The sequence below is a fragment of the Urocitellus parryii genome, chromosome 4 (assembly GCF_045843805.1).
Source record: "Urocitellus parryii isolate mUroPar1 chromosome 4, mUroPar1.hap1, whole genome shotgun sequence".
NCBI lineage: Eukaryota > Metazoa > Chordata > Mammalia > Rodentia > Sciuridae > Urocitellus > Urocitellus parryii.
Window position 1 is genome coordinate 119411443 of NC_135534.1, and position 14054 is coordinate 119425496.

Here is a 14054-nt window from a genome sequence, read left to right on the forward strand (position 1 = left end):
CCTCTCCTTCCCCCGAATTCTCGGACAGCGGGTCAACTCACAGTTTACAGTGATTTTTACTTTCCGCACATCGGGTGCGGCAACATCATTCAAGGCGCTGCATTCATACTCCCCAGACTGGTCCCGCTTAATGTCAGAGATCTCCAGGTACTCATCCTCACTCACAAAGCCCTGGCCTTCTGGGGAGAAAGAGATAGAAAACAATAGAGAGACCGTTAAACCAGGAACAGAGCCACAGTAGATAGAACAGTTATGGTCGTGACCAGTGGGTTTGAACAGCCCATCAATGATATAGGGAGGGCACTGTGAAGAGAGAAATTTCCTGCCTGAGTCTTGGATCAATGTTCTTTCAGCCAAGTCACTTTAACTTTTTAAAGACATTTGATAAAAAAGGCATATCAACATTTTTCTTACATGTATCATGTATTATGAGGATTAAGGATATACATAATAAATATCCTACCGCATTAAAAAAATTAGAGAATTGTCATGATGAATAATATTATAAAACATGTGGAATAACTTTAATTTATGTTATATGAGCAATATGCTAATTTTGCACTATGTAGAGATGTCTTTATATATAGAACACAAGCTATTAACTACTTCCAGAACAAATAAGTGAATATTTTACATTTTAAGACAAATAAAATAAAAACTACTGGTTTAGTTTCAAACTGAGGTAGAGAATAACTAGCTTGATTGAGGCATTTTACAATTAATATGTATTTTAAAGCATCATGTTGTATACAATAAATAAATACAATTTTTATTTATCCAATAAAAAATAAAACATTTAAAAACTGGTAAGGAAGAAAGAGTGAAGAATAACTGAATGAGAAAGCACCATGTGACTACTATGTATTAGAGTCTCAATAGCATTTGCAAACATAAATAAATGGTAGTTAGCTTCAAATGATAAATCTGTGGTTACTAAAACAGCCTAGGTATTTTAATACCTGATTTTGAACGCATTTGGGAGTTCTCCTTCTCAAACACTTGTGAAATTTGAAACTCATGATTCAAAATATTTGAGTACTGCAAAATTTGCTTTGCTTTCATCCATCATCACATGCTCTTGTGACAGCCTGGCTCCTCCCCCTTTCTCATTATCCCATTCCCTATAGTTCAGTGTTAGAGAAGAGCCCCTATGTCAAATTTTCTGAACTCTGTTGAAACATCTGACTGTGGTGAAAACCCAGCCAGCAGGAAGGTCAAGAAGGCACAGCCATCTTCTTTTCTCATATACCTGCTACTTGGTTCCTTTTGAGCTCAGGGCAATTGAAACTCTTTATAACTTTCCCCAATACCCTATAGGGTTATATTCTTGCCACCGGTGCTTATTCAACCATATCTAGGTCCAGCCCAGGTGTCTGTGGAGAGGAGCTAATGGTGGGGTTGGAACTCAGATGCTTTGGCACCCTGACTCTGCTATAAGTCCAAGCTTTGAGGACCTCCCACCTCTCACTGTGCCCATATCCCCAGCTCATTTGCTCTTTGGCACTTGGGGACTACCCATCTCCATCCCCTACCTTAGATCATATCTATCTAGGATGAAATGTCAGTCTTTGGATGTTGTTGGCAAAGTCATTGCTAAAAGGTATGGTACACCAGGAAAATATTTTTTTTTCAGGGCTCCTATCTATATAAAAATAGAAGTCATCACCACAAACACTACTTTTCTTTTTAAAAAAATATTTTTAGTTGTAGATAGACATAATACCTTTATTTTTATTTATTTATTTATTTTGTATGTGGTGCTGAGGATAGAACCCAGTGCTTCACATGTGCTAGGCAAGCACTTTACCACTGAGCCATGACCACAGTCCCCCATCAGTTCTTTTCTGATAGCTCAATCCCACATAATTTCATGGGGAAATATTACAGTAACCCAAAGGAATTTGTCACACCACCTTTCTAGAACCTGCACCTGGTGACAAGGCTCCAAGAACTACATGGGTATGATGTTCAGAGTCAATGGGGAACCTGGAAGAAACCATGCGAAGAGTGTCTGCCAGGTGCTGAAGAATGTCTGAAGAGTGTCTCCCAAGGGGGATAGAGTGACTTCACACTCCCGACCTAGCATGGGCATGCCTCCCTGAATGTTATCGCTCACCCCACCTATCCCTAGGGGTGAGAGAAGAGCTTATAACATTTTGCAGAAGAGCATCAGGATGTGGTACCTCCAGGGACCTGAAAGCGGGCCCCATTTGCTGAGATCTCAGGACAGTGTTGCTACTCAAGGACTCCTACCCCAACAGCCATTCTGTTACCAGACTAGATCATATTCAGTCTCCTCAAGGTTAATCAGAGAAATGCAAGCACCTTCTCATCCTTTTTTCCCCCTTGTTTTTCCTCTTAGAATCTCAGAGTTAAGGGGATTCAGAGAGTATTTATTTTGGAAAGTCTAACAAAGATAAAACTTACCTTTCCTTTTGGAACAATGCTGGCTGATCAATGTGAGCATTTTCAAGGATGAAGCAACAATAAAATCAAACACCAAAATGAATTTCCAGTCTCACTTCACTGTTTCTACAATGAATAACAATGGCAGAATGGGAATTCTGGTCTCCTCCTCCTAAGACTCCATTATTCTTTGAAAATATACCATAGAGTATTTGTTAGAAGTAACTGGACCACACTGCATTTACTCCAACAAATGAGCTATCTGCCCTGGACCTGGCAGGAACCTCCAGCAGAGTCACTGTTTCCCCTTCCTTGGGGAGAACAAGAAAGACCCACTCATGCTGCACAGTGGACACTGGCCATATGGATAAAAGCTCCCCAAAAAGCATCATCCATGTATGCCAATTAACTGAGAAATGTGTGCAAATCAACTGAGAAGTGCTGACTCACATAAAGGCATTGGGTGGCTTCAAAGAAGGAAGAGGCCATGAGCATTTGTATGAGTAGGACGGATCCTGGGTCCTTTGTGGAGAATTACCAGACAACATGACCAGTCTCTGGAATGTGGGAACTTATTTTCATTTGCCGCAATGCTGCTTTTATGGGATGGATATGTGACAGCAAAAAAAGGAAGGAAAAAAAATACATTTCATGCGAAATGGGGATCGTTATGATAATACTACCTCATTAAGCGAGAAAACGAATTTTGTCAAGTTTGTCCGATAAAGTAAGTGCTTCTCAGATTTTAATTTGCATATAAATTCCTCAGGGACTTTTTAGAAGTATAGATTCTGATTCAGTTGGTCTGAAGCGGGGTATGGGATTCTGCATTTCCAGCAAGTGTGCAGGTGCTGCTCCTGTTGCTGTGCGGGAGACCATACTGAGCACAGACATCATCAGGCAGCACACAGGACTGGACACTGGTTCACTCTTACTCACGCACTCACAATTAGATAGGTCTATGTGGTTGTTTGGATCCTAAATGTCACCTAAAGGCCCACGTGGTGGATGCTTGATCCCCGATTAGAGCTGTTTAGGAGATGGTAGAAACTCAAAGAGGTGGGACCTGATTGGAGATCAGGAGAGATGTGTCCTCAAAGAGGATAGTGGGATCCTGGCCCCTTTTCCTCTTTCATCTCTCTCTTCCTTTCTGTTTCTTGACTATGAAATTGAGTGGTCTTCCTCTGTCACATGCTCCCACCATGATATGCTGCCTCACCATAGGAACAAAAACAACAGGGACAACCAATCATGGATAGGACCCTCTAAAAATGGTGAGCCAAAATAACCTTTTTGTCTTAAAAAGTTGAGTACCTTGGGTCATTGGTCATAGTAACAGGAAGCTGACTAATATAGTCTATAAAGGGCATCTGGTTAAGAAAATACACTGAGCACCCCTCATACTGAGATTCCCGTGGAGTTTGCATCTCAAGAGACACACTAATTTAGGAGGTCAGGGCTCAGAAGATACACTGAGGACAGGAATCAAGACATTTGAAAATAAACGTTGGGGGCTGGGGATGTGGCTCAAGTGGTAGCGCGCTAGCCTGGCATGCGTGCGGCCCGGGTTCGATCCTCAGCACCACATACCAACAAAGATGTTGTGTCCGCTGAGAACTAAAAAATAAATATTAAAAATTCTCTCACTCTCTCTCCTCTCTCACTCTCTCTTTAAAAAAAAATGAAAATAAACGTTGCATTGATTCTTTGTGCTTAGAAATAGACAAACAAAATCCCCCATGAACACAGACTCCTTTCCTGGAAAACAGGAAAAGGCCCAGCAAAGGAGACTTATATGTTCTTAACTATTTTCAACGCTTGGCAAAATATTTGAAGCACAACCAATCTAGGTTGCTAAATACCTGGAGACCTAGGAGACCAAGAAGCTGGATGCTTGCTCTGTCCTCTCTGATTCTGGCTGCAGTATGAAATTTTGATTCCATGCTGCAGAGAAGGAGGTAGAAGTAAACCAGTGTTTGAATCCCCTTTGCTAGCTTCCAGGAAGCATCATTGCTAACTATGGAGTTACAGGTAGATATATGGGGCTGGGAGAAACATCTGAGAGAATCACAGGGGATGAAGAAGACAGGAGGAGAAGGAAGAATTTGTTGGAGTGAAAATGGGGAGAATGACAGCTGGGATAGGCAAGATGGCCCAGGTAGCCACCAGAAGATTCTGGGCACTCATTTAAAAGGGATTATTTTAAAGGCTACAAGACTATAGTGTGTGTGTGTGTGTGTGTGTGTGTGTGTGTGTGTGTGTGTGTACCATGTCTGCCCAGAGTTTCTCCTTATGGTGCAATGTCCTGTAATAAGCCAATAACCCAGAGGTATTATGAACCTGCCCTAAGCATCCAGGCATCTCACATAACATGACTGAAAGCAACAGAAAGCTTATTCTGAATGAGTAGCATAAATGCAGGGGGAAAAATGGGGGATGGGATGGTGATTGCCTTCCAAGGAAAGAGCACTTCAAAAAAAGATAAGTTCAATTCATTATATAAATGAGATTAAGATCTGCAAGGATACAAATAGTGCCATTTATCAGGGGATGTGGGAGGTCGGCCTCTCAGATATAGTAAGCATGCGTGGGGGAGGGTGAGCAAACTTGTGGATGCACAGTCACAGAATACAAAGAATATGCAACAGCCACAGTCAGGAACTGCTCCGTCTTACAGTGCAGGAGCAGACAGAGAAACTGGGTGAGAAAGAGAAGTCATTTAATTGATACCTGTTATGAGCAAGGTGTTGTGTTGGACACTTTGGGTGGTGGAGAGATGATTTAGGGAAAAGATCCTTCACCTTGGGGGGTCAGCAATCTCATGAATCCAGATCTTGAAGCAGTTTGTGTGTTTCGGTATTAGGTTCAATATTTCAGTTCTTTGTCACTTCTAGATCTTTCATATAAGGTAGAGTCGGTCAGAAAGGTGTGATACAGAGGGAATAGATCTAAACATCTGAGAAAAAGAGATCTACCAGGAAGCCCAGGGGACAATCCAGAAGCTTCTTGACCTGCTTCCCCTCTTGTGCATCCCAGGGTCCCCTGCCAGGGGCATCTTAGCCACTAGTCTTGCATCATATTTCCCTTCTAATTTCTCAGCCAATTCCCAAGAAGCCTAGATTTGGAAACATGATGGGTCAATGATTTTAGCCTTCACATTTTTGGATTAACATTCCTGATACAATATATTTTCTTCTGCCTGGAAACTCCTGGGAACAAATTTAGAGTGTGGCCTGTCCCCTTACCTGACTACGCACATCATCAAAATAATCATCCTCACCTTGAGACAAAACTCAACTGGCCTTTCTTTTGAAAATGACTGAAATTTGCACCCTAGTTGTCCCCATATTCACTGTCTCTGTATAAATGCTGCATACAGCTGTGGCTTTATCTATGGAAACTGCTTTGTGAGGTTAAATGCCAGCTCCTATCACAGCTTTTGCCTTGAGACCTGTCAGGAGGTGACTCACAGAGGAACATGCGCTGGAGTGATTGCTATAGAGGAGTGAACAGCAGATGAGATCATGGAGGAGGGCTGAGAGTGTCAGGTGGCATAAAAGACAGGAAAAATTACGGAGAAGGGGAACTCAGAGGAGGAAGAGAGAGGGAGAAGTACGTGGCCCGAAGGAAGCCAGAGGGAGTGAAGAGATTCTGGGCACCACAGTTGTCCATTTGGTTCAAATGAGAGAATTTCTAGAAAATAAGAGAATGAATTTCCCTGATGCCTGACAGAAAGGACCCTTATAGATGATCCCAGTTGATCTTGAATTTGGAAAGTTGGAACTATATAGACAGGCGATTGTGTGCATAATTATTTCTGGCCTGTTAAGCTACAATGAAGCTTTTTTATTCATGTTGGGAAATAGCCTTTGCCTACTGTGTACCAAAGCTAGCCAGCAATCCTAGCTATCAAAAAAGCAAAGACTTTGTGCCCACCAAGAGCATACTATGCTTATAATGACATGAGAATTGGCTGACATGCTGTGTATTTGCTGGAAATCCTGCCATGGAGGTCTGGAGCAAGAAAAGGAAGCACTCAAGGCTATCTGTGCCCACCCACCCCAAAGCTTTTTGCTTATGAGGTGAGTAGAATGAGGAAAGAACTCAGAATTTCTTGAAGGGAAGTGTGATCAAATCCACCCACTCTTTTTTTTTTCTGTTCAGGATATTGACCAACAAAACATCACCCCCAAAATAGCTCTGAGCAGATCAAAAGACCAGCTTTCTTGTCATTGAGCTGGACTAAATTCTGGGCCAGGGATGCAGGGCTGACATGGAGGTTTCTGCCTTTTCCCTTGTGTGCTGATGGCAGCTGGGCTTGCACACTGGGACACATGGCTTGGGTACTCAGCCACAGGTTAGAGTGTTAATGAGAGCCATATGGAATGTGGAGGGCAGGATCATAAGGTCTCTGGACTCAGGCAAATGTTGGCCAGGAAGGTGATGAGAAACAGGGGTGCTGTACTTACTTCTAGATAATTGTCTTATTCCATTTTAACTAGATCCAACGGATGTTCAAGCAATTAATTTAATATGTTCTTTAGTTAACCCCTTTCCATGGGGAGACAAAGAGTGAACAGGGTAGAAGGAAGCTACCTTCTTAAAATGTGAGTGTTTGGAATAGGGTTCTCCCTCCTTCCTAGAGATCTCCTGGCATGATTACCAATCATGACACAAGAGCTCTTATTTTGAAGGATAAAAACATTGGGACTATGCTTGCATTTGGAATTGGCATCAGGTTTTAGCATTTGGGACACAGTTGGGCCCACAGAATCTGATTATTATAGTGTTTGCTCCATACCATGTAGTAGTCATCCTGTTGTCTGAATGGCAAGCACCCTGAGCAGAAATGACATTTTCCACTACTTTGAAGTTCTTAGGGCATCTAGTGTGGGCTAAATATACAGCATATGTTCACATTATACCTAGTGGCTAGAGGTCAGGAATCTCTGTATCTGCACAAAAATCCCCTCTCTTCTTCTTGTTATTTTGACCTGTATTTTTCTCCTCTGAACATTGAAAGAGCTCCCAACACTTTAGCTCTCCTTAGAACCCTTGGCAGTAAGCAGTTCTTTCCCCCACCCTTAATTAAGCCAGGGAGTGTGGACAGCCTTGCCAAGCATCTTCGCCTGCTCCTGGCTTCCAGATCCACTCTTTCCTTCACTGCATTGGAGTTAATGAAAAGTGTGATAAACCCACTATTTCATTTTCTCTTAATTAATACAAGCAATTGAATTGTGCTAAAGTCATTTTGGTTTGGAGACTCAGCCCTCTGGGTCAATGTCTCACTTGCTGGCTGTGACAAAAGCACTTTGTCTTGGGCTCAGACAACCTTTCTCAGGCTGTGGCCGCCAGGATTTTCCCTGGGGGAGGGGTGGCCTGCCCCATCCAGGGCATTCTTACTGGCTGCCATCCCTGAGGCTGACAGTAAGTTGGCTAACGATAAGATCAATGTGTTCCCGTGAAAGTTCGTTGAGCTTTGAGTGGGGGAAGAAGTATAGCAATAAAGCTCCTTGTAGCTGGGGGCACAGAGAAATTCCCTGGCAGTGGTGAGTGTCTGAAGTCCTTCCCTCTATGAATGGGTGAGAGTGATGGAAGCAGTTTCTATCCCCTATCTTCTGAGTGGGGATAACTGAGAATGATACAGGAGGAGAAGGCATCAAGTGATTTATCTGGTTTAACTGGCCCCAAAGATAAAGACAGGGGAAGTAGAGAGTTTTGCCTGTTTGGTGGACAGGAGGAGGCAATGCCAAGGACCACAGCCCCCACATAATCAGGTCTAGTGTTCTCTGCCCTTGCCAGTCCCCAACACTGAGAGCCCCAAATATAACTACCAAGAACATAAAGACAAGAGTAGCTTCTTTCCAAACCACAGTGGATGTTTAGACACGCTGTGCTTGTATTTTGTTCTGAGATGGGATCATTATGTGTAGAAGAATTAGGATGAAACTAGATTCTAGGACTTTTGGCCCATTAGGGGTGGTCCTGAATGAGTGACTCTAAAGGATGCAGCACATTCCTTCTGAATGAAAGTGCAGAGCATGTGCCAGACAGAGAAGTGAGATTTGGACACACACATACATACACACACACAGAATGAAAATGAGGAGGGTGAGAACTGAAGCTTAAATCCATTTGTTGAACAGAGTAATGTACTTGAGTTAAAAATAAAGGAGCTAGCATTTACATTCTAAAATGTATTTTAATATAAACAACACAAACAGTTCAGATCAAAAAAATATAGAGGGAAAAGGGAAAAAAGACACCATTTTTAAATAGCAGAGTCTAAATAGCTAAGTTATTGACAAAATGTTCAAGGATATTTGAAAACCTGTTGTTTTACAGGTTTTCTTATTATTATTACTATTTTATTTGCCCTCTGAACCAACAGAGTTATTTCAGTATTGACAACTAGAGGCGAAAAGAGTTTTGAGCAGTAAGGCTACCGCATTTATAAAACAAAAACAAAACAAAATAAAACTCAATAATTGAAAAACAACAAAAAGACCTGATGAAGGCATTGAATGAAATACTGATGCTGTCATCTGTATAAATCTTAAGAGAGGTGGACTCAGTCTTACTTGCAGAAGCCTAAGCAGGCATTGACAGGCACCCAGGCCTAGTTTCTTAAAGAAAGCAATATTCTGGAGGAACAAAAATGTATTGAGCCACAGTGTTACTATCTAATCCAAGAATTGCATGAGAGCACTACATTTTTTGATACTTGAGGCAGAACCCAAGGGCTCTTTACCACTCAGCTACAACTCCGGTCTTTTTATACACTTTTTTATTTTGGGACAGGGTCTAAATTGCTGAGGGCCTTGCTCAGCTACTGAGGCTAGCCTAGGAATTGTGATCCTCCTATTTCAGCCTTGTCAGTTGCTGGGATTACAGGCTGTGCCATGGTGGTGGGATTACCTGAGGGCACTTTGTAAAAGTGAGTTCTTGATCCCACAGTAGACCTAAAGAGTCTTAGTCTGCCAGGGTTAGGTGTGTATGAACTGTTAGTATTTATAATAATACACCAATCTCAGTGTCAATGCTTTAGCTTTTGCAAGCTTTGGGAAGCATTAAAACACCTACTGAATCTGACTCACTTTCCCTGGAGATTTATTTATAGTCCTGCACCACATAATGATGTTTTAATCAACAATGGACTATATACATACAACCATGGTTCTATATAATTTCAAGGAGGTGCAAAATCCCTATCCCTAGTGATATTTTCCTTGTCATAGTGTAATGTATGACATGTTTGTGGTTAAGCTGATGTTCACAAACCTACTGTGCTGCCAGTGGCATAAAAGAATAGCATGCACAATTATGTTCAGTGCATCATACTTGATAATGGCAATAAAAAACTACATCGCTATGCTGGTTTATGTGCATACCATACTGTATTTCTATTGTTATTTCAGCATGTATATCTACTTATAAAAAAACGGTTGACTGTGCATCAGTATGTCCTGCTTTGCCAGCATCCTCTTCATACACTTGAGGTAGGTACACCACATATCTGCATTGCATCCAAAAGCCACATTGAGTGAATGACCACTAAGTACATTCTCTGAAGTTTATACAATGAAATCATGTAATCATGCACTTAATTAGAATATAGCATTGCTCAGACACAGCATTTAGGAACATGTGCATGTTTTTATTTTGACACCAATGACACATTTGTTGTTTTAGAGAATGGATATCCTGGGACAGTCCCTTTGACAACTGCTTTCCCAGCACAATTATTAACAGTCGTCTTCATCTCTTAAGGGTACACTGGCTGTATGATAAATTGGGCAGCTATGGTCCTACAGCCTATAGAAATTCTGCCATCTGGCCCTGGGTGTTGCTTGTTGCCAGCACCCATGCTTTTTAACCTAATGAGAGGCAGTGGTTTACCTCCAAGTATGCTTTGGACCTGTATATGCAGTACTCTCCTAAAGTGGTCAAGAAAGATCCTCTGTGTATGTATTCACCATAAGCTTGTAGGCCATTGGGAAGAGAGACAATAACAGGTGCCTGGAACCAAAGCCAACCAGAGAGGGCTGCAGTGCTGATGCAGGGTGGAAACCCAGCTAGGGTTCAAGGGATCCTGGCCCAAATCCCGGGCAGAGCAGATACCAGATCTATAGCTTTCTGAAATGGTTTGGATGCCCAAACTCCCAAAAGAAACAGCCCTGGGGTGTTCCCAAGCTATTGAAGAAAATGCCTTTCTATGAAAAAGCATGGCCCAGTTTTTGAAGATAGGCCTGGACTCAGCCTCATTCTTCTTGTTTCCTCCCTTTCTTTCCTTTTCTTTGATTTTCTCTCTTATCTTAGTTCTCTATTAGCTCCCAATAGAACAGCCGCATGACAATGCTGTTAATTATCAGTGTTCATTAATATTTTTGAAATGCTTGTATTAGCTTCCAGGCAAAATACCCACTGGCCCAGCCCAATTGGTATGCAGGCAACAGCCAGAGACATTCTGCACACTTCATGGAGCATAAAGGTCTGGGCTCTGAAGCATCACAGGAAGATAGCATTGCTCACTCACTCAGCTCTAGCAGCCAGCTGAGAGGAAAGGATTAGGAGCTGTGCATTCAGTGGGCACGGACTCTGCTCTTGGAGGCAAGGGTGTCCCATTGGAAACTTTCTTGTCAAGGGCAATTCCCATCTGTACCTTGGACTATTCTGGGTGACTTGATATCCCCTTTGCATGTAATTTGAACTAAGATTAAGCGGACCTCTCTCTAGAAACTTCCCTTTTTCCTGGCCTCTCCTAGCCTGGTCACCTTAGAAATGACTTCATACACATGACCTTCTACAACTCCATGCCAGTAGTAGGAACAATGAATAAAACCACTGAATTAGAGATCAAAACACGTGGATATAATCTTAGTTTTGTTCTAACACAATATGTGATTTTCAATCAGTAATTTTTAGCAACCCCAGCCTTAATTATTAATTTTTCTATCAAATACAAAAAGTGTATCAGGTTAGGTCACTATCAGTTTCACTGTTTTACCATCTTTGATAACCTAGCAATGTGGTCCCATGTCCAGGAATCTTAAATAATTCCTTAAGGTTTAGAAATCTGAAGATCATGGGGTTGATGGACAGAATTCCAGCTCAGCAGCTTAGGCTGCCTGACCTATCAGGTACTGTAAGGCCCCTGTAGTCAGGAAAAGACGGTGCAGAATTGCCCCAGGGTGCCCCCCGCTTTATCTGGTGTCTTGACAACTCAGGCAAAAAAATAGAGACACCATGTCAATTTTAAGGTAGCTCTCATCTGTCACTGTGCTATAGCTGTTTGGTGATAGGGAGGAAAGAGAGGTTTTGACAATTATGAAAGACTGTGTGTGTCTGAAGGTAATGTCTTGTGTTAATGGGGGAAATTAATTCTTTCCTTTCCTTTCCAAGTCTCCTATTCATGCAGATTTTGACAAGTAGCTGTTCTTTATTCCCTCTTCTTGATGGGTGGATTGGAGTAATGTCTTGTAGGTGTAACTAATCATCCACTTACATGATTTCAGGCCCATTTTCATGGGTTCGAGGGTACACTCAAAATGCAGGAAAATGATGCTTTTCTATTATTTCTGCCTTCCTCTTCCTTTGCTAAAATTATCTCTTCATAGTTGCATGGCTCACTTTGATAATCCTTCCAACTAGAGAACAAATATTGAGAGATGAGGAAAAGGGCATCTGAGGTAATGAAGATGCTTGGTACTACATAAATCATCCAGTTCATGTTCATCGACAGAACTCGTCCAGGGATACACCAGATGAGAACCAAGTGCTGAGGGGAGAAATGGAAGGCAATGAATGTAAAGTTCTGGTCTTCCCTCTATCATGAAACCAGCCAGGACCCCAGAGCACTTTACTTCACCTAGCCTCAGTCTCCTAATATAGAGGTGATCTGTCTATCTTATGATATGGATCCTTCAGCCACTGTTCTTTATTAATTCTGTCCATGATGGTCCTTCAGATCCAGTATGCAGCGTTTCTTATACCTGTCATCAAATAGCACCCAGCATTTATGTGGAGAGTGAAGTGTGAAGGTGTGGATTTTTTTTTTTTAATTTTGTTTCTACCCTAGGTACTTGGACTGGCTCTGTTTTTGGTTGGTGGAGCTGCTGAGCACACTGTAATGTGATGGCTCGGACAAGGGCTTACCAGCCTCTACAGCTCCACTCCCCAGGCCCTGGGTAGAAATCCACTTGCCTCTGCTGGATTTTCTTGTACTTAGTGGTCACTCCCCCTAGGTCTCTATTCATATTAACATCTTTCCTTAGAAAAAATGAAGAATCCCATAGACAACTGGACATCTTTCCCACTAGCTCCAATTCTTAGGTTGGGTTTTATTGCCTTGGAAAGCATGAAGCCTCCATCTTGCTGGCAGACGATGTTATTCTGTGTGAGAGAGACAAGGAGCATTGGAAGGGTGACTAGTCTCCAACACAATAAACCTGGACTGCAATATCCTCCATCAAGATGTGTGGGTGGAAAGGGTTGGTGTTTACCAAACCATACACAGCAGCTGCTGGGAGCCTCTTATCTGTTGAGACATGAAGAATTAGGGCTTCCAATGAAGGAGACTTTTGAAGGGAGTAAGCCATGATTGTGGCCTTGAGTTCACTTTACTTTTATCAACTCAAAGGTTTTTTTTTTAAATTATAGAATATTGCATATTGGTAGCAAATCATGGAATTAATGCAAATGACATTTGATATATATTTCTTTCTATATATTATACATGCATACAGAGACAGATGTATGTGTGGCCTATACAAGTAAAGTAGGGAAACATTCAACAGAGCAAGGAAAATTTACAGCTGTTCTTTTACAACTTTCTCATTTAGAAAATAGCATTGTACTAGATTGGTGAACAATCTATGTTCACAATTGGATAAGTTATTTAGCTACCCGAGTCTCCTATCCTATCAAAGATGAATACAAAGAGGTCAGTCTAGATGATTTCTAAAATGTGTTATTAGCTCTAATTTCTGTTAGTCAGTAGCTGGTTGAAAAATCATATATATTTCTTCTAACCATTGACACAATGGTGTGTGTGTGTGTATGTGTGTGTATACAGAAACTAAGGACTACATTTCACCTGGAATCTCATGAGAACAACCAAAGAGATAAAAAAAAAAAAAAAAAAAACTCCAAAAGGTTGGAGCTTAGCAAATCAGAAGGCAATTCATCTTGAGAAGAAAACAAGTGATATTTACATTATTAAATCACAATTACAAAGCAAATCAGCTGCAGAAAAGAAGAGATCATTTCCATCAATTATTACTGAACTGAACATAATTTTTCAATCACCAGCAGATTGTAAATGGGAGCTACAGCTCATCCAAGAACTCTTCTATTATAGGAGTTATTAATCAGGTATTAACTTTGTCGAATTAGCAAGGACACTGACGAGATAGTGAGGGAAGCAGGATATAGGGAGGACTGGAGGAGGCAGCCAGGTTAATTCCTGAGACAGGCACAGAGCACCCTAGAAGACCAGGGGTCAGATACCTATACAACTAGTCCTGCTGATGTGTTGAAGAAAGCACTTAGCTCTTGTGTTTACACTCCTAAAGAGTCAATGCATGACCAGGTACATATAAATAAGTAATGCATAATTTACTGGCTATTTGGCTGTGTCATTTGGAGCA

The 14054-nt window shown here is 41.5% G+C and overlaps 1 protein-coding gene across 4 annotated transcripts in view; it reads right to left on the bottom strand.

The window, feature by feature from the left end:
* Opcml (opioid binding protein/cell adhesion molecule like) overlaps nucleotides 1-14054 on the bottom strand; it is a 524845-nt gene that overhangs the window by 16539 nt on the left and 494252 nt on the right. For 2 of the 4 annotated variants that reach the window (XM_077797797.1, XM_077797795.1), the window contains exon 4: nucleotides 42-176. In XM_077797797.1, coding sequence (XP_077653923.1) covers nucleotides 42-176 — 135 coding nt within the window. Of the gene's footprint in view, nucleotides 1-41; nucleotides 180-14054 lie in introns of all 4 variants that reach the window. The other 2 variants (XM_077797796.1, XM_077797794.1) reach the window with 1 other exon arrangement.